General features: G+C 40.7%; 2 protein-coding genes across 6 annotated transcripts; one reads left to right on the plus strand and one right to left on the minus strand.

Moving 5' to 3' along the window:
- Positions 1-6,320: 6,320 nt before the first annotated feature.
- Positions 6,321-8,104, plus strand: LOC103993126 (probable methyltransferase At1g29790). Its single transcript, XM_009413082.3, has one exon. The coding sequence runs from the start codon at positions 6,466-6,468 to the stop codon at positions 7,744-7,746; it is 1,281 nt and encodes a 426-aa protein (XP_009411357.2). The 5' UTR covers positions 6,321-6,465; the 3' UTR covers positions 7,747-8,104.
- A 148-nt stretch (positions 8,105-8,252) lies between these two features.
- Positions 8,253-22,092, minus strand: LOC135598707 (auxin response factor 11-like). Of its 5 annotated transcripts, XM_065092931.1 has the most exons (16): positions 21,434-22,092; positions 18,464-21,294; positions 18,192-18,304; positions 17,498-17,609; positions 17,364-17,420; positions 16,738-16,780; positions 16,628-16,665; positions 16,474-16,558; positions 16,127-16,217; positions 13,824-13,988; positions 13,605-13,724; positions 12,074-12,149; positions 11,842-11,977; positions 10,252-11,132; positions 9,966-10,156; positions 8,253-8,583 (listed from the first exon to the last, which is right to left on the minus strand). In XM_065092931.1, the coding sequence occupies exons 5-16, from the start codon at positions 17,385-17,387 to the stop codon at positions 8,466-8,468; spliced, it is 1,968 nt and encodes a 655-aa protein (XP_064949003.1). In that variant the 5' UTR covers positions 17,388-17,420; positions 17,498-17,609; positions 18,192-18,304; positions 18,464-21,294; positions 21,434-22,092; the 3' UTR covers positions 8,253-8,465. The 5 variants fall into 5 exon arrangements, with proteins under 5 accessions (XP_064949003.1, XP_064949002.1, XP_064949005.1 ...); XM_065092930.1 differs by having other exon boundaries at positions 16,628-16,780; XM_065092933.1 differs by lacking the exon at positions 16,628-16,665 and having other exon boundaries at positions 21,434-22,091.
- Positions 22,093-22,933: the final 841 nt, after the last annotated feature.

Consider the following 22,933-nt stretch of genomic DNA (forward strand, 5'->3'; position numbering starts at 1 on the left):
GAGATTAATGCAATTCGAAAAGGTGAAAGTATAGATCTTTGGCATAAGAGGCTTGGACATATCAGCGAGAAGGGACTTCAAACTCTTGCTAGAAAGCAGTTTTTACCAGAGTTGCAAGGTACATCTCTTAAATCTTGTGATCATTGCTTAGCTAGAAAAACACATAGAGTTGCATTTCAGACATATCCATCATCTAGAAGATCTGATGTTATTGATTTAGTTCATACTGATGTTTATACTATGCAAACTAGAACTCTTGGAGGTGCTCTTTATTTTGTTACTTTTATTGATGACCATTCTAGAAAAGTGTGGGCTTTTGCTTTGAAATCTAAAGACCAAGTACTCGATGCTTTCAAGGAGTTTCATGTCAATGTTGAAAGAGAAACTGGCAGAAAGCTAAAGTGTGTTCGATCAGATAATGGTGGCGAGTACAGGGGTCCTTTTGAGAATTATTGCAGGTTCCATGGTATCAGGCTTGAGAAAACAGTTCCTAAAACTCCTCAGCAGAACGGTGTGGCAGAAAGGATGAACAGAACCATTGAAGAAAGGATTAGGTGTATGCTTTCCCACGCCAAGTTACCAAAGTCATTTTGGGGGGAGGCTATGAGAACTACAGTTGACCTGATAAATCTTTCTCCATCAGTTCCTCTGCAAGGTGATGTTCCAGAGAGAGTATGGAGAGGAAAAGATATATCTTATAATCATTTGAGAGTCTTTGGGTGTAAAGCATTTGTTCATATTCCCAAAGATGAGAGGTCCAAGCTTGATAATAAGGCAAAAGCATGTATCTTCTTGGGATATGGTCATGAAGAGTTTGGATACAGATTATGGGATCCAGTGAACAAGAAGATTATTAGAAGCAGAGATGTTGTGTTTCTTGAAGACCAATTGTTTGATGATGGTGATAATGTTGAGAAGCCAGAAACCTCTGTTTATATTCCTTGGAGTTTGGGTCCAGTTCCTTCACCTGTAGTTCATGATGATCATGGGGGAGATGAACAAGAAGATTGTGGTGAGAATACTAGTGATGATACACCTACAGTTGATGATGCTGAACCAACTGAACAGGCACCTCCACCACCAGTTGAGATTCCATTGAGAAGATCCACTAGAGAGCGACAACCCTCTACCAAATATCCTCCACATGAGTATGTTATGCTTACTGACGGGGGAGAGCCAGAAACTTACCAAGAAGCTATTCTACATGAGAATAAGAGTGAGTGGGTTAAAGCCATGCAAGAAGAGATGAGATCCTTGCTTGAGAACCACACCTATGACTTGGTAAAGTTGCCCAAAGAGAAGAAAGCTCTCAAGAATAAGTGAGTTTATAAATTGAAGACTGAAAATAATAGCTCACAACAAAGATACAAGGCACGACTAGTTGTGAAAGGATTCAGTCAGAAGAAAGGTATTGACTTTGAAGAAATATTTTCTCCGGTTGTGAAAATGTCCTCTATCCGAGTTGTTCTTGGTTTGGTTGCCCGCTTGAATTTAGAAGTTGAGCAACTTGATGTAAAAACAGCATTTCTTCATGGTGACTTAGAAGAAGAAATTTACATGGAGCAACCAGAAGGTTTCAAAGTCAAGGGAAAAGAAAATCTGGTATGTAAGCTTAGAAAAAGCTTATATGGACTCAAACAGGTACCTAGACAGTGGTACAAGAAGTTTGATTCCTTTATGATGAGCCTAGGGTATGATAGAACCACATCTGATCATTGTGTGCTTATGAAGAAATTTTCAAATGATGATTTTATTATTTTACTGCTATATGTTGATGATATGTTGATTGTTGGCCATGATGTTGGAAAAATTGAAAAGCTTAAAAGAGAGCTAAGTAAGTCTTTTGCCATGAAAGACTTAGGATCGGTGAGACAAATACTTGGCATGAAGATTCTTCGTGATAGGAAGAAAAGGAAGATTTGGCTATCTCAGGAGACTTACATTGAAAAGGTTCTTGGAAGATTCAACATGAGTAAAGCCAAAGCAGTTTGTTCTCCACTTGCAGGTCATTTCAAGCTGAGTTCAAAACAATATCCTACAAGTGAGAAAGAAAAAGAAGAAATATCCAGAGTGCCTTACTCATCTGCAGTAGGCAGTTTGATGTATGCTATGGTTTGTACTAGGCCAGATATAGCTCATGCAGTTGGAGTTGTTAGCCGATTTCTCTCAAATCCTGGAAAGGAACATTGGGCAGTAGTGAAATGGATATTAAGATATCTAAGAGGTACTTCCAGGTTGTGTTTATGTTTTGGTGATGATAAACCTGTGTTAGAAGGGTACACAGATGCAAACATGGCAGGTGATACTGATTCCAGGAAGTCCACTTCGGGATTCTTGATGACATTTGCAGGAGGAGCAGTCTCTTGGCAGTCTAAGTTACAGAAGTGTGTTGCTCTATCAACCACAGAAGCAGAATACATAGCAGTTACTAAAGCCTGCAAGGAAGCTTTATGGATGAAAAAGTTTATACAGGAATTGGGCTTGAAACAGGAAGGATATGCTATTTACTGTGACAGTCAGAGCGCTATTCACCTCTCCAAGAATTCAACATACCATTCTAGATCCAAGCATATTGATGTGAGATATCACTGGATTCGTGATGTGCTTGAGATGAAAGAATTACAGTTGGAAAAGGTGCATACCAATGATAATGGTTCAGATATGTTGACAAAGTCTTTGCCTAAGGAGAAGCTCGAAGCATGTAGGCGAAGAGCGGGCTTGGTACAGCCCACCATATGAGCTGGAGGGGGAGAATTGTTGGGTCCAGCCCATATGTGGGCTTGGACAATTGGGTCTATTGAGCCCAAATCAGTAATTAAGAGAGAAAGTGCATAATAGGGCAGCGTGCAGGGTGTGTGTGTGTGCGCACAGTGAGAGTGCAGCGTGCGGCGACGTGCAGAGAAAAGAGGAGAGAGAAATAGAGAGAGAAAGTAAGGTTTCTGAGTTTTTCTGCTTGACAATCGGTGGCCAAACGTTGTCAGTTTCGGCCCAAATTTTATGTGGAGACTTGCAGCAAACTCTACAATCCTAACGATGTTGATCTACAGTTTACCCTCTCTAAGGTACTTTCCTGCGATATCCATTCTGTGAGACCTAGAATTCTCTTTTGAGGAGATCCATCCTACGTGATGAAGATATGCTATCCTTGAGCCAAGATCTATGATCTTGATGTTATTCTGATCCTCTAATTATTCTAAAGAAGACCTACTATAAACCTGTTATCATTATTATTGATAGTGGAAGTTTGAGGTGGACTACGGTCCCGTGGTTTTTCCCACATTAGGTTTTCCACGTTAAAAAGATTTGGTTTCACTGTGTGATTGATTTATTGCTCTATTGTTTATGCTGTGCTGATTGATATTAGCATTTTGATATCAAGTTGGTATTTTGATGATGAACCTATTTTGATACACAAAGAGGGAAAAGAATTATTCCGCATTAACAGGTTTCTTCCCAACAGAAATGAATGACTTCAGGCGGGGGTACCATTCTTGTGTTAGACAACTCAAACTATAAGCATATGAGGTGCTATATAGAGACATCCAAGTTTGGAAAGTCACAGTGTGTTCTATAGGGTCAACACCACCATCGAACACTTCTAGAGTTGGTAGTCAAAAGCTTGCTATAATAGGTTCTTCCTAGATCTTCTGGATGAAGGGCGATCGACCTACATCACCTCTAAATATTGGTCCATTTAGTGTAGTTGAGCCTCAAGGGAGTTTTCCATTGAGTCTGTTGATTGAAACTCAAACTTGAGTATGGTAGACTGGGGGTGGTGTGGCTTATTGAATTCTATAGTTGGGGTTCGAAATGTCCCCTTGGTTGGGGGTTGAACAGGCATCAAGTACTCTTGGGGTGTCAGCACCACGTCGGGTGGAGGAGCCTCAATGGGTATTGGAGGAACTGGGGACTGCGGTTGGCTAGTGGTGCCACTAGTTGTGTTAACTGGGGCAAGAGTGGGGCAACAACCTGTATCATCCTCATTAATATTTGTCCTTGCTATGTAAGATTTAAGAACACCTCAACATGGATGAGCAAGTCATTCGGGGTCATCTCTAAGGATGATAGACCTAGGTATTAAACAAATATCAATACCTCATCAGTGTTTCCATCGAGGTAGAAATATCATTATGTGAAAATGATGATTATTGTCCTTGTTAAATAAAAGTACTATGAGTCGAGGGCAAAGCTTTTTCGCTTATGTTCACTAAGAGGATTGACAATCGAGTATTTTATGACATCAAGCCCTCCTTATAGCAACAAATGTTTCAAAAATATATCATTGACATCCTAATCAGCCCAACCTGATTCTATTCTTTATGTGCAAGAAATGGCAAAGTGTAATTAAGGTACTGCCAAGGTGTAATCATGTTCCTTAGTGTGCCTCAACGAAGTCCGAGATTGAGAATGAGTTTCCTGACATGATCCCTTTGATGCCCAAGTTAGTATCCTGAGATGATAAGTGAGGCGGAAAGAGGTCAAAAGTAAAAAAAAAAAAAATTAGTAACAACATCTACGTTTTTTATACTTGGTGGTGGAATATTCTCTAAAGAGGCAACATTTAACCGCCTCTTACAATATTTCTCTAGACTTTTATCTACGTAGGGGTGAAAGGGGGAGTTAGTTTGTAACTGTTTGTTTTGGATTTATGTATATGTGGGCATAGGTGTAGATCCTATCCCTCTTTGTACCGATTTGCAATCACACGGAGGCCATGTGTTGGATCATAATAGGTTAACAATATCTTTCCTATCATATATCCCTATGTAATGAGCTTAAATACACTCAACTTCTCACTTAATTTTAACAAACTCTTCCAACTCCTTTCATGCAATCTCTTTTTCTTCCTTCCCCTTCTTATTCTCCTATAGTCGACTAATCTTTCATCATCGATGATGCAAAATAATGAAAAAAAGATAGATAATCAAATGGGACTATTAGAAGATCAAAGATGAGAAAATAAGAAATATTTTTTGTATGTTTATTACATTAATTTAATATTTTTAAAACTTAAAACATCGAGAAGATATCATCTTCTAAGTCAATTTGCATCCTAGAAGATATCATATTCTAACCTAATAAGGTTGTGCAAAATAAAGGTCCTATTGGTGATTGAATAATCATATTTAGTAAAATTATATTTTATTATTTTTTAATGATTATACAGAGTAAAGGGTTGTGAATAGCAATCTCCAATAATTATACTAGAACAAAATTTTCGTTACTTATATATATATATATATATATATATATATATATTCCTCGTCTAAATTGCTTAGACATCTATTAGGGAAAGTTCATGGTAGAAGAAAAGACTTGCCTATAATCACCTTCACTGTCAAGCGAGGTATGTGATCTGGGGTGCGCGTTCCGTTGAGAGGATCGCCGTGTGTGCCCTCCGGGCAGCAAGAGATGTAGCCACCGAGCGTGTTCCGGCGGATGCATGCCATGGCAGCGATATCGATCTTTATCAGCACACTCGTCGATGTCTGCAATCTAGCAGCATTGGATCCAATCATGAAATGCCCAAGAGCAGCACTAATCGGAGAAGAGACGACGGGAACGGAGAGCAGACCTTGGCATCCATCAGCGACATAGGGACTGCCTTGACAGCCGGTGGAACACTTACAACGATACCCAGGACCATTGGAAGAGTTCAAAACACTCACAGTGCTCACTGACGCAGGCACAAGACATCGTCAGGTTGCGGTGTACTACTACTTCGCAGGTCTCGTTTCCGATCTCAGAAAGAGAAGACTGGAGCAGGAAATGGAGCTTGGCTTCCATGAAGAAAAGAAAGAGAGAGGTTTTACCACAGTACGTCTAATGCTATCAAGACAAAGATGAATACTTGAGAAAGAAAGTAAAATGTTCAGATACAAGGAACCGATTTGATCCGAAGAGAGAAATATATGGGTGTGTGTTCCAGTGCTTCCATGAATCCCATGGTGACGGTGGTGGCACGCGAACGCACTGCCAACATTAACGGCGCAGTGGACGACAGCTCTCCCCATCGCCCTTATGACTTGTTTTCCGTAACGTTACCGTCTCTGCTGAGTCAAAAGGAATATCCTCTTAGCTTTATAAACCCAAAGACACGCCCGAACACTGATACGGAGGCATAATCTTCTTTCCTACGTGCAATCACCACACGGGTAGAAGAGTGGGTATAGCAAAGGAGTGTATGCGTTAAATTGTTATTTAAAGCGCTCTTAAGGAACACATTAGATTCGGCGGTGCGTATAATATGGTTTATTATACGTGGTTACTGAAGTTAATGAAACCCACGAGAGAGAGAGAGAGAGAGAGGGTAACGGAAACCGACAACGATCGCCGCTTCACCACTCAAACCCCGCGGCTGAGACAGTGCGGGTAGTGGTGGCTACTGTGTGCGTGTGAACGAGAGAAGAAACCAACAGCAGCAGCAGCCAGAAGGAGTCACTGCCTCGCCACTGCCTGTCGGCGATGGGCTCCGTCTCGCTCAATATTCGTGACGGCACCGGCCGCTTCTATCGCGCCACCCTCTGCTCCTCCGCTGTTCACCTTTTGATGCTTGCCTCTGTCCTTACTACGAACCTCTTCGCCCTCTATGCCTTCACCTCTGCCCCCTCCCCCTCCGCCGCCCCTGCTTTCTTCCGCCACCACCCTGGAGTTGGCGGCGGCCGTGGCAACGTCTCCGTCATATCTGATCACGTCTCACTTATCGTCCGCGAGATCGAGGCCTCGGAGCGCCGCCTCCACATGATCGAGCGCGAGCTCGCAGGGTACGACACTCTCGACACCTCCAAGTCCTCCCTCCCCTCCGAGCTCAAGCTCTTCCTCGCCCACCACCCCCTTCCCCTCGGCCGTGACGCCCGCTCTGGAATCACCGACATGGTCGCTTCCGTCGCCCACTCCTGCGCCCGCTCCCCTGCCGCCGAGCTCCTCGCCCGCTACATGTCCTACAGGCCCGCCGCTCCATGCCCCACCGACGATTACCTCCTTCCCCAGAAACTCGTCGCGAAGGCGTGTGAGCCCCTTCCCCGCCGCCGCTGCCTCTCCCGCCCCGCAGCCTCCTCTGCCGCCAGTCCTCGCCTCTCCTTCGCCCAGTCCCTCTGGAACCCGGGCGCCAAGAACCCCGGCGCCGGCATTTACGGCATCGACAAGCAAATGTGGGTGAAACCCAGGAGTAAAAACGACTTCTTGATCGACGATGTCCTGGCTCTGGGCAGTGGCGGGATCCGGATCGGGTTCGACATCGGAGGTGGAGCTGCTAACTTCGCCGCCAGGATGGCCGAGAGGAACGTCACCGTGGTGACGTCCACCCTCGAGATAGGCGGAAAGCCGATGAATGAGTTCGTGGCGGCTCGGGGCCTCTTCCCGCTGCTCCTCTCGCCGGCTCAGAGATTTCCCTTCTACGACTCGGTGTTCGATCTGGTGCACGCGATCAACGCGTTGGACGAGGGCGGCGCCCCGTCGCTGGGGCAGGCGAGCCGCACCGAGGCGCTCGAGTTCTTCATGTTCGACATCGATCGGGTTCTCAGGGCCGGCGGCTTGTTCTGGCTCGACAACTACCTCTGCGCCGACGACGACAGAAAGCGCACGGTCACAAGACTACTTGAGAGTCTCGGGTACAAGAAACTGAAATGGGTGGTGGGCGAGAAGGCCGACGCGAGCTCATCGGGGAAGACGCAGATACGTCTCTCGGCCGTGCTGCAGAAGCCAGCGAGAAGTCGAACTGCGTCGCATTCGCCGGGGAACAGGTGATGGGTCGATTCTTTTGATTCATGCCGACCCAATTCGTCGGCCCGTCATTGCATCCAACAGGTTTGGTCGTTTGCTGTATTCAAAATAAGAGAAACATGGGGCTAATTATGAGTGTAAAGTCACTAATTACGTTAATTAGGAAGGTGATGCAAAGAAAGAAGCAACTGTTCTATGCTTACAGGAGCAAATCTGCACCGCATTGTCTTCAATTCAGCTTGTGTATCAATCATTGGTTACTCGTTGATTAACCATTTTGCCGTATTTGGAAGACTGTAGCTCAACTTCATATGCTGTAGACATGTCAAAGGGGGCAGATAGCTGTAGGAGCTGGTAACATCCAGAAAGTGTAACACCCATCATAAACACCAATTTTACAGCAAACATGGGAATGGAATCCTTAAGTTACATGAACATTCAATACTTCACAACATTGTTCCATTGAGTGTCTTCTTTCTTTCCTTCGGTAAGAAATAACAGTAGGGAACCACTGCTTACGCTAATACCCACACCAATTAAACCCTTTAGGTTTTACATTCCATACAATATCCATCATTTATGGGCTTCAAGTGATCGCGAGATTTATGCTTCATTCATTACATGAAGCTTTTCAATAAGCATAACCTTTTCTCACTTGAACGAAAAAGAGCAAATAATATACAACATGGAGGGGAGAGAAAAAAATACAAATAGTTCACTGGGAAACATTTTATGTCTTTGCTTCATTCTCTGAGTTGCATGGTTATTGCGAGCAATGTCTCGAGAGGTGCCTTTCCTTCTACTTGATGGTACATGCAAAACCATCCATCAGCTGCATGCCTTCCTGGCTCATCTTCTGCACTTCATAAGGTGATAGAATTCTGATAAATTTGACACAGTTTATGAACTCCCTACGGGTGCAGAGAAGCAATCAACTGTTAGCAATTAGAGAGACATGATAAATCATTCCTTGAGTGGATATTTTATGAGCAAGACATGAAGTAATGAAAGACTTGACGGTCAACCTATTAAAACACCAATGAGATTATCGTTTTCAGATTGGCTTTGGCACCGTATAAAACGATGCTTGAAATGTACTTACGAAACTATGATTATATGAAAACTGAACATTTACGAAACACAAAACAAAAACATCTATTCTCTAGCACATTTCTCGGCAATGATACCAAGATACTCAAATTGTGGTATAAAATGGCTGTCCTAATAACACTATCAATAACTATGTTCAGAGAGAGCGACAGAGAGAGAGGAAGTAGAAAATTATAATGACAATGGACTAAAGATATGCAAGGAACCATTATGACTATGTACCCTAAAGATGCCACTATAATTTTCTCCACTTCCAGTATTCTCTTCATTTCTTGGTGCTTCAACAACAAGGATTCTTGGGGCCATCCAAGCAAATGCAGACACCACTAGCCATGCATCTCTGGCACAACAAGGCTGCACTTACCATAGTTCAGCACCCTGGAGAGGACCTTTATCCCATCAGAGGACAACCAAGATGGTTTAGGACGCTATCGACCATGACATGGCAGGAAATTTCCTTTCTGTTTTTGCTGAAATCATGCAATCAACCATGACTCCCCAGCTTCATAGCTCGGGGAGGAAGACTAGTTCATTCTGGCAGCTTCGCCATCCAAGAAGCATGACTTGGTGCAACAAAAGCAATCAAATTGAATAGTCGAACTTGCATTGGTGATTCAGTAATCAGCACAATATTCTTGAATTGGCATGCGATGTTTATGTAAACAAGGGTCCTTAAGGTACAAAATTTGACATGGCTCGTCAGTGCACACCCTTATTTACTCTTAAAATGGAAAGTAATCCAAAGACAAAAAATAACTGCGTAAGTAAATCAATAAGCCAATGTGGGTAGGGTTGCTCAGTAAAATTTGTCTGGGAAGAAAGATAAGTTGATCTAGAAACCTAACCATTTGGTTGAGTGACCGAGTAAACATTTGAAACCAAAAGCTCTATGATTCACATGATGGTACTCTCAAGTTTCCTTAATTGTGGGTTTGCACCACAAGACTAAGTTTGGATGGAAAAAAGAATATAGCGAAAACCAAATCACCTTTATATACAAATTACAAAGATATGAAAAAATAATAATATTATTAAAACATATTTCAGAAAAGAAGAATCTTATTGGGCCTATTGGGTTATTAATGAATCAAAGCAATTGCATGGAAAAAAGGAAAAGGAAAGTTAACACTTACTCCCAAGGATCATCCCCAACCAGAAGAAAATCATTTTCGTAATCAATATAAACAAGCTTCCATTCTGAACCACGTGGATCATCCAGTTGTCCCTCTAATCCAAACATGCAGGCAACTGCAGATCTCAATTCAAAATAATTACTAAAGCGTGTTACATCAATTGATCTTCCAACAGATCCTACTTTTTGAACCTGTTCAACAAACATGTCATCACTTTATTAGTAAAAAAGATAATTTGTTTTGTTTATTCTTGAAGTATTTCCAATATTCGAAACTAGTACTCCACCTTAGTGTATGTTCTTAAAGGTTGTTGACATGCTTGCTTCCGGGAACCATGGTATAAGCTGCAATCATTCATAGCTATGATGGCAGATGATGTACCTGCAGAGCTGTCAGGGACGTCTTGTAGCGAGAATACTGAGTCTGTCATTCTTGTTGAAGTAATGTGAGACACTGATTCCTGATTTGAAGTGAAATTACAAACTGGCATCACAGAAGGAATTTGAAACCTGGAAGATCCTATTGGACTGAGGCCGTCCATGGCTGCACCTGGAACATGGCCCATATCCATGCTTTCATTGCTAGGGTCAAGATGGAGATGGCCAATTGTCTCACCCTGGTTGTTACTCTCCTCGAACAAGTCCATTATCCCATATGAGTTAGATACACCCTGCAACACAGTGCAGTCTCCTTGAACATCCAAGTCGTGAACCTCAGATGAAAGGATGCCTTGGACGAGCAGCTCATCACCTAGAGAGTTTAATTGTGTGCCAAAATATTCTTGAATATCTGTTGTGATGCACTGGGGTGTTCCAGAATCCGAAATGCAAGAGAGCTGAAATGTCTCTGTGGGCTCAAAATTGTGCTGCATTGCTGCTGTGGTGACTACTTCCCGCTGAGTAGAACTTCCCATTGTATGCAGTGCTGGCATAATTACTGAGAAACTTCTTGAGAGTTCACAGCTTCTAACATTCTGCAAAATACCGGCATATATGGACTGGTGATGTCCAAGCAGGCCATCACAATTAGGATTACAAGGCTTGTTAAGAAGCCTCGAAAAATTTTCTGACCCAAAACCAGCGAAGAAGTGCTGTGTGTCGACATTTCCATCTTCAGTTGGATTTGTAAATGGGTTCAAATTTACAAACTGATTGTTTATTGCAGGACCTGCAACACATAAGCAAAATAATCAGGATGTTACAAACCGAGCAGTATGACATTATGAAAAGAATCACATATTTGACCCATCAAAGCATTAACTTGCACATGTACCCTCGGGAACTATGGTTGGTTAATAAAATTTTAGTGGAGTGCATTTTGCATGATAACAACAACATTTTAACTTTGTCAGATTCTTTGCTAACCAGAAATGTCACTGGTGCAAATAAATAACACTTCATGATGCAATGATTGTTGAAACGGTACTATAGCAAATGTAGGAAAATTAGGAACATAACTAATTGGAAATATTTCCACAGCACACATCAATCTAGTATCTTCTATTCCAGTAAATCTTAGGGCTAAGGCTTCCTGGTCCTTTCTAGCTAGGTGTCCGCAGAAAAACGAAAAGTTATATTTTGCTGTATTTTGAAATAAAATATTTGACAAAAATTTTAGTGCATTATTAAACAAAATAAAATTCCTAGGAACCAAAATATGGGCTGGATAGATCACATTATATATCTCAAGGCGAAAAAGTGTTTGCAATGAGAATAGAATTTCACAAACAAGTTCTACATCAATCTTTGGTTCCCACCTGTGCTACGATAAGAAAATCACATAGAAATCAACATGATAGCAATTTTCTTTGTCACTTAAGGTTAAAAACAAGAAAAGCCACAAAGAGTTCTCTTCCAAGCAATATAAAAACACTCACCTACATATCCAGGAAGACATTGTCTTTTTAAACTTGAAGTTACATTAGGAAATGCAAAAATACTTTCTGGGGTTTCAATTTCCCATAAGCTGACCCTATCAGGTCTTTCTCCATAACCATGTTCATACCATTCCACCTGGAAACACAAAATTAGTGCAAAAGGAGAAGTCAATCAATTTCAATCATCAACATTGATCTTTTTTTGTAAATGCATGAGCAAAATCTGACTCACTTGCAGGTTTCGCCACCTTGAATTAGGCCATCTGACAGGATCATAATCACTGATACCTACAATTGTGCCCATGTATCTACAAGAACAAGCAACACATTTCAGGATGTTAATTCCTATTAAAAAAAAGGTCAATAAATGGTACATAATGAGTTTACTGAATTTGTAGAACTTAAGCACCAAAGAAAATAATTATTGTCGAGCACATTTAGGCAGCATGATCAAAATTCGTGTTTATACATACCCATACTTCTAAGCATATAGACATATCACTTGAAATTTTCCCCATGGTCATCGAGGCAAAGCAGTTGGAAAATAGCTAAGCATATCATTACCTATAATCTTGTTCAGAAAACTATAATTGCCTAATTAAACGAATGTATAAACTTTCCACTAAAGAAAATTATTTAAGATTTCTTCCAAACTTAATCTATAAACTTTCCACCAAACAAAGGGCATCGTCTATAATGGTAAATTAGGTTCTGTTGGGTGGAGAAGTGGCAGCTTTGAAAAGAAGGCATATGCCTCAAAATGAAGAGAGCCTGAGAATGGCCATGTGCTAAAACCAAAGAAGCTATATTTATTTATATCTTGTGCTTCTGCATATTAAGCAAAATTAACTAACGCAATTTGGAAGCAATAATAAAGATAGCATGTACAGTTAATTGGATTTCTTGTCCTGGAGAGAATTCTTGTGAGTCAAATCAATGGACATATTGCATCATAATAAACTACGTATAGCACTGCAATAGTGATTGACAAATAATGAGCACCTAAGGACAGTGGAAATAGAAGTTCGATTTTGGTCTACTTAGGTGTGAGTAAAAATACATCACTGGCAGTCTGAACCAATAGGTCAAACTAAGCCTTTTCTGAAGATTTAGAAATTCCTAATTTTCATCATAACAAATTGAGTGGCAAAAGAATAAAAGAGATCCATCAGAGAAAACAATGAACCATGGGATTCATTACAGAAATCATCAAGGCCTACTAAAATAACAGTCTGGTGCTACTACCAATCAGCAGCCGGACCAGTATGGTTCCGATATGTATCGACATTCTGATTCTTGGCATGTGTTTGTCTGACATGGACCAGTGAGAAATAGGAAGATAAAGAGGGCAGGGAGAAAACGAGGTGAAGAGGAGGGAGGAAGAAAGGTTTGGTTGAAGAGAACACGAGAGAAAGAACATATATGAGGAAGCAAAGAAACGAAGAAAAAAATATAAAAAAATATATCTTGAAATTGAACGTAGGTGATCATGGAGTAGGTCTATCACTCAGTACACCCTGTTTTAACTCTAAAATCTGGTTGGTATGCTTGGTATGGTAATCATACCAGGTAGAATGAAACAATACTAAACAATAATATTGGTTCATGATTGAATCAATAAATACTATGCACAGTTTGATACTCGAAATCACAAACAAAAGAATATTTATGCTTTGATCCCATAGAACAATTGCTATACTTGAACTGACAACAACAACTACCATATCAACAGCAAGACGACAAAGTGATGATAGGAAAACAACCTGCGTTTACTTGACACCTCAGTTTCAAACATCATGCCAAATCTCATCCCAATTGATACCTGGGTATATGCAGCTTTATGATACTTGGTCATAGGAATTATAAACTCAGAAGGACATGCTCTGAGGAAAAAACAAAGAAATATTAATAAACAAGAATCAAGAACAAAAATAGCTCAAAGTTTTAAAACATGGTGATCAAACAAGAGCAAAACAATGTACCTATGATTATAGAGCACAGTGAATGGGCTCCTACTTGCCGCAGCATGAGCTGCTGCAGCAAGGACACCAATATGCATACTGTCAGCGGAAAGTACAGATGATGTCAGGGCTGTTAGTTTACGGTTGGCACATCTAACACCCAAGAGTAGCTGCGAGTTCTCATCCCTGCATGCACTACACATTTCATTAGTTTCTGGTGATGATTTTTTTTTTCCAAAAGTTAAAATGCTCGAACTAGCCCCACACAGCAATTCAAAGTGTGCATGTATATACATCAAGTAAAACCAAAAATCTTCAACTATTAAAATAGCAATTCCTAACATATGACCTTCTACATAAGCATAAACTTCCAATATATTCCAATTAAATGAATTTGCTATACATTATTCATGTGTCAAGCTGCCCAAGGCTTGATTGTGCTCCGACTAGCAAAACGACGATAATAAAAAATATCTGATGCCTACGTTCTGGTTGCACATAATAACAAGCATCTAATAAAGGAAGCATGGTAATGCCCGCTTCCTTGTTCCCCGTACTTGAGCACTAATAATAAAGTCTGAAAAGAATAAATCATTTCAGATTTTTCTTCTCACAAATTGATGACTTTTCATAGGAGAGACATTTTTTTTCCAACCCATCCAACGGACCTGAACCAACCTAGATGAGGGACGAACAAACAGATCTGAGACCAGCTCCATTGTTTGAGATGTATGTTCCAACAAATACTACCCTCGCTCTAAGACCAGATTGGCTCCACCTTCAGGCATTTGATCGAAGCAGATCATAATTACTTGGTCACTGTTAGATTTGGTTGAATGGATCAAGGTCTCACTCAGATCAAATCTTTGTGCTTTCTTAATTTTATCAAAAATGTGGACTAGTAGGTATGCTTTGCATTCTGAGTCAATAATCAGGATGAGACCAGGTTGGTGCAGATTCATTTAGAAGAGATTAGTACAAAATTGTAAGTTAACTTCATATGATATATAAATTGAAAATCCAAATCAAACCAGGTTTGTGGGAATAAATGAAACTAACAGGAGATGCCGTTGTTATAAAGTTACACAATTTTCAGTAGGTTTCCTTTCCGGAACAACAATTGTTCATAAGACTCCTCTATAATTGTTTGATGGCATGGATTAGCTTATAATGGATCTGCAAACCCTTTATTCATTAAGTTGTGCATCAAGAATATCAGAAAGCCTTCTATAGGGTATATAACACACTGATTAGAAATGGACATTTTGGAGTTCACAGGCACAAGAGACTGGGAAGTGGGAACAACTATAGCAAATTTGCTATCAGCCTAGAAGAGCTAGCTGTTGATAAAGAAATCTCTACCAAACTTCAAAGAAGGTTTTGCAACACTATGGATGGATAAACCAGCAAGCCTTATTCTAGAGAAATGCCTCAAATCATTAGGAGACAGGGACCTGCATTGCTTGATCTCAAACTTACAATAAGAGTTAGTCAAGATTGGGTGACATGGACACAGAAATCATCTTCAAAAATCTATGCAGGCAGAAAAGTGTTCATAGATCCACCTTAAGCAGGTCGTGCCATCAAATAACTACCAACAACCCTTACATTAATTATATTAGCAAACTACTAAAACATTTCAAAATAAAACCAGCATCTCAACAGTCCATCTGTTTCCAACAAGGTAAGGTTTGAGTTCACTAAAAGAAGAATATAAAAATAAAATCAGAATTTATTCAACCTACAACAATGACCATGATTCATATCTGGGTTCTTGGATGTGGCAGTTATATGGTATGTTTGATATTGTCCGACTAGGGCACATACCTAACTCAAGTTTTGATTTTTTTCCCAACCTGAACTCGTCAATAATTTGTTACTTTCACACTCATAGTAATTGAAATTTCAGTGAAACTATTGGAAGTAAGAAAATTTTAACAAGGCATCTCCAAAACAGCATAATCATAGGAAGTCCTTGGGAAAATATTTTTTGAACCCTCACGTTGTCTTAAAAACCAGCACATATCACGTTAGTTTCCAATTGTTAATATAAGAATAGAATAGATAAACTTTGAACAGACCAAGAAAATTATTCTGTAAGAACTTCGGAGAATAACTCTATATATGTAATGAACCTGGACACAGGCTATGAGAAATCTATACTATATATCTTCGATGATCTTGTAGAATACAACAATTAAAGCACTGAAAGAACAATCATTCAATAATTTCCAAGTTTCTAGGATTTGAAAAGCCAATACCAAGATCATATTGTAATATAATTACAATCAGAAACATATTTTCCTCATGTTCTGCCATTTTACCTGATAAACAAAACAGAATCACCAGCTTTAAGCTTTTTTGCACCCACAAACAGACTCCATCCAGTGGTCAAAACATGTCTCTTCGGCTGTCCTGGAAAGAAGAGGAAAGCACTCTATTACTTACAACATTTGTATCAATATAAATAAATGCAAAATGGAGGAACTATATATTGGCAGAAAATGCTTATTTGTGAGCACAAGAGTATGGGACATAACAATGCAGGATATTCCTGCTTAAACCATTTGTTGAATTTCCAGGAAATCATCTAAGATGAGAAAGTTGGAATTAGCTAGCAAGTATAAAACCATGGATGTAATGGTAACTCAAAATATGCCTATCCTCCTACCACGATAGATGTGTCGAAATGTCCACAAGTTATCGTGCAAATCCCTGACGATAAGTTCCTGATTTGGAGGTTGCATTGAATAATCCTGGGAAATATAAGCAAGTTTAAAGGCATGTCCAATAGAAAGTCAGCAGAAAATTAATCGACTCCTCACCAACTGTGGAAATAGCTTTTCAGCAGCCCTTCGAGGTACTGAAAATCCACCATGTTTGCTAGTATCACTTACAGTTAAAATCTTACAGAAGAACTCAGTTGGGTGCTTACATCTAGTATGACATAGATCTGGAATAGGAAAGACCTCATTTTCCTGAAAGGAAAAGAGAAAGATAAGAATCACAATACTAGTACGAATCCTCTCTTGAACTAATAGCTCAAATAGTACATTTTAATTTTCACTATAATGCCATCATATCTTCATGATAGTGTTGCATGAAGTGGTGCATTGCAAATGCAAGCTTCTAAGTCACTGTGAAGCACTCAGGTCTTATCCACCTAGTAAACATCTTCTCTCAACTCCAAGTCCTGGAGAACAATATTAGGAACCAACAAATGCACACTTTTTTGCTGCACTCTTATAATTTAACCTTCTCAAACTCAAATAAGTGGTAATCGAATTCTCCCACAAGAAAAGAGAAGCCTCATTATAACTAACAAGATTAACTTGCACACAGACGTAGAATTACAATATGTTATGACTCGATCTCCAACATCTAAGGGAAAAACATCAATTCACAAGGAAACTAGCATGACTTTGGATTCTCTGTCTTTTATAAAGCAACATAAAAGCTGTCTAGGGAAGATCAATGATTATTATAAGAGAAATCTGATTCCAAGAATGTAAACATAAGTATCAAAATATGTAATTCAAAGAAGCAAGATGAAAATCTTACAGAAGTTACTGGCTGAAGGGTCATCTGAGCATATATTTCATCCGTCTCCTTGTCAGCCTACGAATATGTGCCAATTAGAAAAAGCAAGTATTCATAAATATTTTAAAAAAAGAAATAGTAGAAACCAACATCACCTAGTATACTCGCATGTAGTGTAACATTGCGAACTTGGCACATAAATTGAGATGGGAGATCTGTGTAGGAAGGAATCTGTGAGTTTGCCACTTTTCTAGTCGAAGAAGTCACCTGACCAGAAGCCAGAAGATAATTAACAAACCAAAGAATGAAAAGCTTTCAATTTTCCCAACAATAACTTGGTCAATATCTTATTTTGGCTCAGAAATGATGGCTTCAAGCAAACTTGACAACATCCATCCCATAAATCAAAAAATAGCCAAATCTAACCAATAAAAATTAGTTTGGAAATGTAATGTCTAAATGTGAGTTGCATTTAATCCAGCCTAACATATGTGATTATCAATGGCATTCCGATCATAATAGGAATCAAAGTTTTGAAACTTTTAACATGCAGAAGAAGCCATTCTACCAAAATTTTAGTCTTTCATTCTTAACCCAGATCCTTCAAGTGTTAATCTAGGCTTGTTAGAAACTTTCTGGACAGAGAAAAAACTGTTTGTCAAATCACAACAAATATCAATAAGACAAGAAATTTGAAGTCTGTTTTTCTATTAACAAATGCTTGTGCAAATTTTTGAATGTCATTTTGCTGCCGAAGATTCCGAGCTAGGTGATCTCCAGGAAAGATGATATAAAGACAAGACAAGAATCCGTATCCACAATACATGAGATGAACAGAAAGAAAAGAACCTGTTCAATGTGTCCCTGTGGAAAATAGTATACTAGGCTGCCAGGTTGAGGCAATGATACAAGTGGTCCAGCACAGGCATGCCAAAGCTCAGAATTTAACACCTTTCTTGCACCTACAAATAAAAGTAAGCTGAATATTTTCTTCAATTCAACAACAAGTGAATGAACAAACAAAAAAAATCTTAAGTAAATGAGCATACATCCACCAAATATTACATTTATGCAAAATGAGTATTATACAGGAAGGTGTAATGAAGAAGAAAATCACTCACTTGGCTTGCTTGGAACTTCACCCAAGAGCTTCATTTCATCTAGCAGTGCTGCAGCGTTTTTTAGACCGCAGACTCAGACATTTGTTTGAACGGAAGACATCATCAACCAGCAATCTTAGAAGATTAACTTGTATTGAGACAAAACTGAAGACAGAATGCTGAACAACAGCCTCTCCCCGCAACATAAGAGGAACCTCCACACTGCACTCTTCATCCCGCGAACCAAAAACCTCCCTTAAGCACCCTACCACGAAGTCAGTGCTGTCACGTTCCAAACACCAGAAGCAACAGCCCATTGAACATACTTTAACAGCATTAGCATTCGGAGGACACCACTTCAGAAGCATCCACTTTACATCTTCAAGCACAGAACATCCTTTAACGCTCGTCTGAGCAGAGAAAGACGAGTTGCGGTAATTGTCCATACAGAACCTACTTTAATGCTCGTCTTTATGCAAAACCTTTTTCTCCGTAATGTGTACCTTCTCTCTTGCACTTAAAGTGTCTTCTGTTGTCATTGAATATGCACATGTTTTACATCTGTTTTGCTTGATTTGACTGACATTGAGAAACATCTTCTGACGGTTTATCGATTTCTTTGACATTGGTGTGTGAGATTTTTCTTCCATCAATATGCCATTTCTTTCTCTAGCATGCATCAAAGAAGACTACACCATTGCATTGACCCATTAACATAACGAACTAGGACCCATTAACTTTTTCTACTTGTTGTGATAGACTTCAACTGCTCGAAGAATCTCATATCTTAGGAAACAAGGATACAACAATTCCAGGTGACAAGTAGGAACTGGCTTAACAAGTACAGGTTTCTATTTAAAAATTACAATGAAAATGTATATGCCATAAAGTTTAAAATGGGCTTAAATGTCATCGAAGCAAGATAGTCTACAATACTCATCTTTGCATCAAAGAAGATGTGCCAAGAAAAGCACAATTATCTTTTGCAAAATTAATGAAAAAAGCTGCTTTATTCACCACTTAAAGTGATTATGGATTGCTTTGTACTTACCAAAAAAAGATTATGGATTGCTTTGCTGCACAAAATTATCAATCTGATGCCATAATGGTTGAAAAAGAATCAAGATTATGGAAGTGATGAACATACAAACACGGCCATAAGCATCTCTTTGAACAAATTCTTCCTTTGTTATAAACTAATGATAAACATTCTGATTCATGGAATTATCTACTAGCTCTCTGGGCATTCCGATCTATGATCGCAACTCATGATTCAGTTCATAGGCACCAGTCCCATGTCTTTTTCCCTTCCTTTTGATATGCAACATCTTAATATTCATTCACCATTGTCCTAGCTAAGTCCACCAATCAAGAGGCAATCCTTGATAAATCCAACAGAGGAAGAAGATTCACAAGCTCTAATCATTCATGTTAGGGGTGCCAATTCAACTATAATTTCCCCTTTTTTTGAAATAATGAACCGGGTATCTGCATAGCGAATTACCTGGGTAATTGATATTTATCTGGTAGATCCACAACCAATCCAGAGTTTAAGCTCTAGATAAACTGCACGTTTACAACTACGTCCACTAACATGCTTCGTATAGATGACGTCAATTTCTAGGAAAGACCTCAGAAACAGAAGCTTATATAAGGGATTATGCTCACAATGATTATGGCTGGAACCAAACGAACCAAATTGAGAGAGACCGATTGATCGACTGTTGTTGTGAATGGTGATAGGAAAGATCATAGTAGTACCTGTTAGCATGATGATGTTGGATTTTGGGAAGCTGTAGCGATTGATGAGGAGGTACTTCATACACTTGGCATCATTTATACACCCCATAAGCACGTTTGGCGTGTTCCAATCCGTGACCCCGCAAATCACCGCTTTCTTTCGCTCACTGACACCCGGCTTCGGCGGCGGGGCTATCTTTCGCTCACCACCACCCAGCTTCGGTGGCGGCAATAGCCCCGCCATCCCGATCCGTGACCCTGCAAATCACCGCTTTCTTTAGCTCACCACCACCCGGCTTTGGCGGCGGCGATAGCCCCGACGATGGCGACGGGTGCGGGAGGGAGCCAGGAGGCAGAAGGGGATGAGAAGCCTCCGGAGGCGTTGGGACACCCCAAGAATTGGACACGTAGGAGATGGACTTGCAGATGGTGCATCGCACAGACGACAACCCCGGCGGTAGCTGTAGCGGGTGCAGCATTATCGTCAGATGGATCTGATTGAGAAGGCAGAGGCTCGGATGGCCCGTTGGTGGCGAAGATGGGAATGGAGGAGACGGAGGAGAACGGACTGGCAGAGTTGACGTGGATTGGTGAATTCAAACACCCGCGCCTTCGTCCTGTTCTGACATCATGGTCTTCTTAAGATTGCACCGCTCAAGTCTTAAGTCACAATATCTCCATGATGGAATAGTAAAAAACTGAGTAGCAAGTATTCTGACATCATGGTCCACACAATGATATCTCCATCTGACCGCAACCAGAAATGAAGCATCGAGTTCTTCACTTCAGGACAAGGTATACGTTAGAGATGTAAAAAAAACAACAACACGCTTCATTGTATATAAGTTCAAATATCAAACCATAAAATATTAACTCTAAGTTATTCTTCAATTTTAAGTTAAAAACTCTTCTAAAAATGAAAAGTTTTAAAGGCATCATAAACGTCCTTTGTATCACTGTGGACGGAGCCTTTTTGGCGTCGTTTTCTACGAATAAGGACAACAAGCGTTTTGAAATATGGGCAAAAGGAGAGAAAAGAGTCACGGCAGCGTTAGGGCGAAGCCTGGTGGGGGAGAACAAGCGTTTTGAAATAAGGACAACGCACATCCGTCCTGCATCCAGAACCACGAACATCACAATCAATCTATCCAGAGCGCATCAAGTAAGATCTCAAGTAAACAATCCTTCAGAATTTAACGTGGATGGGTCGAAGGAAACAGAAGGACAAAGGGGAAAGGATACGGCACTCACTACAACCAGATGCCACCAACCGAATGTCGACGCCGACGAGCGGGCGAAGCCTGGTGGGGGAGACGAGGTTCGCAGCATTGGGGTCCCCATCTGGCCCAGCATGTCCCAGTTGGTACCCCCGCCGTATAGGACCTCCCCAGCGGCGGGCGCCACGGCAGCGGTCTCCCCCTCCTCCGGCTTGGTGTCCGCGCCGGTTGCTGACATCTCGACGACGGGGCGGCGGAGGAGCTTAGGGTTTCGCTCTGCCCTAAGAAAATAATAAGAGGAAAAGAAAGGGATAAACAAACGAAAGACGCGAGCACGAGAGAGCGAGCGAGATGGAGGGATTTGGGGGCGGCGGAGGAGCTTAGGGTTTCGCTCTGCCCTAAGAAAATAATAAGAGGAAAAGAAAGGTATAAACAAACGAAAGACGCGAGCACGAGAGAGCGAGCGAGATGGAGGGCTTTGGGGGCGGCGGAGGAGCTTAGGGTTTCGCTCTGCCCTAAGAAAATAATAAGAGGAAAAGAAAGGGAAAATTAAACGAAAGACGTCGAGCACGAGAGAGAGAGAGAGAGAGAGAGAGAGAGCGAGATGGAGGGATTTGGGGGCGGCGGCTTTTAATGTTTTGGCGTATAAGGTAAGGATTGAACCCGATCGGTATCTTTTGCTCTCCCTCTCTCTCCTCAAGTGCCTCGGCCTTTTGATATAAGACGCGGGATTTGATTTCTTGTGGGGCATATTTAAATGAAAATGAAAATAAAAAGAAAAGTACGAGACGGGACAACGACGGGTCAGGTAAGCTGGTTCGGCTTCGGTGCTTCGGGTAAGCCACGGATCAGGGATGGACGTCCCTTTCCATTCGTCGATTGTGTGGGACCGCGCTGTCCAGCAATTAACGGTCAGCCATCGCATCGTTGACGACTCGGCTGAGACAGGTGACTGTCGGGAGTCGGATAGAGATGCCTATCACGATCAAGGCAGCAAACACGGCTAACGAGGTCTAGACGACAAGGCCCCTCTTTCCCCCGTCATCGTCTCGCCTTTGGGACCGCGTCCGCCAGCTTTCAAACACATTTGCCCGCCGCTTCGTTGCTGGCTCGGACGTGACAGATGATCCGGAGCACTCAGGGAGGGATGCCTCCACAACAAGACAGCAAACACAGCATAAACCTCATTCGATAAATTTATATTCGATAAGTTTTACACTCAAAACATTCGTCTAATCTTCTTAGATATGCTTATCAAAGATCATAACCTTATATTTATAGTTTTATCATTGCAAAAAGAAAAGTGCATCTATTTAAGTAAATAAAAAAAATTAATAATAAGATGGGAATGGAGGAGACAAGGAGGGAAGAGTGTGATGATATGTCATGTGTGATGAAAATCTATCACCTTTCAAGATGAAAATCTTGATAGAATGATTATTCTACGCTACAAAAAGATTCTTCTAATATAGATAACTACAATAAGTGCGCTGGGGAGACGTATATCTTATTTTTATGATAATTTAAAAAAAAA

This window comes from Musa acuminata, chromosome BXJ2-1, assembly GCF_036884655.1.
Source record: "Musa acuminata AAA Group cultivar baxijiao chromosome BXJ2-1, Cavendish_Baxijiao_AAA, whole genome shotgun sequence".
NCBI classification, from domain to species: domain Eukaryota; kingdom Viridiplantae; phylum Streptophyta; class Magnoliopsida; order Zingiberales; family Musaceae; genus Musa; species Musa acuminata.

Bases quoted from the DNA above. Each gene is read 5' to 3' on its own strand.
- LOC103993126 (XM_009413082.3), top strand. From the start codon at position 6,466: ATGGGCTCCGTCTCGCTCAATATTCGTGACGGCACCGGCCGCTTCTAT.
- LOC135598707 (XM_065092930.1), bottom strand. From the start codon at position 17,387: ATGACCCTTCAGCCAGTAACTTCT. The intron at 13,989-16,126 runs GTAAAATGGCAG...TAGTGCATGCAG, and splicing joins GATTCTGTTTTGTTTATCAG to GGATGAGAACTCGCAGCTAC. The intron at 11,978-12,073 runs GTGAGTCAGATT...TTGTGTTTCCAG, and splicing joins CAAGGTGGCGAAACCTGCAA to GTGGAATGGTATGAACATGG.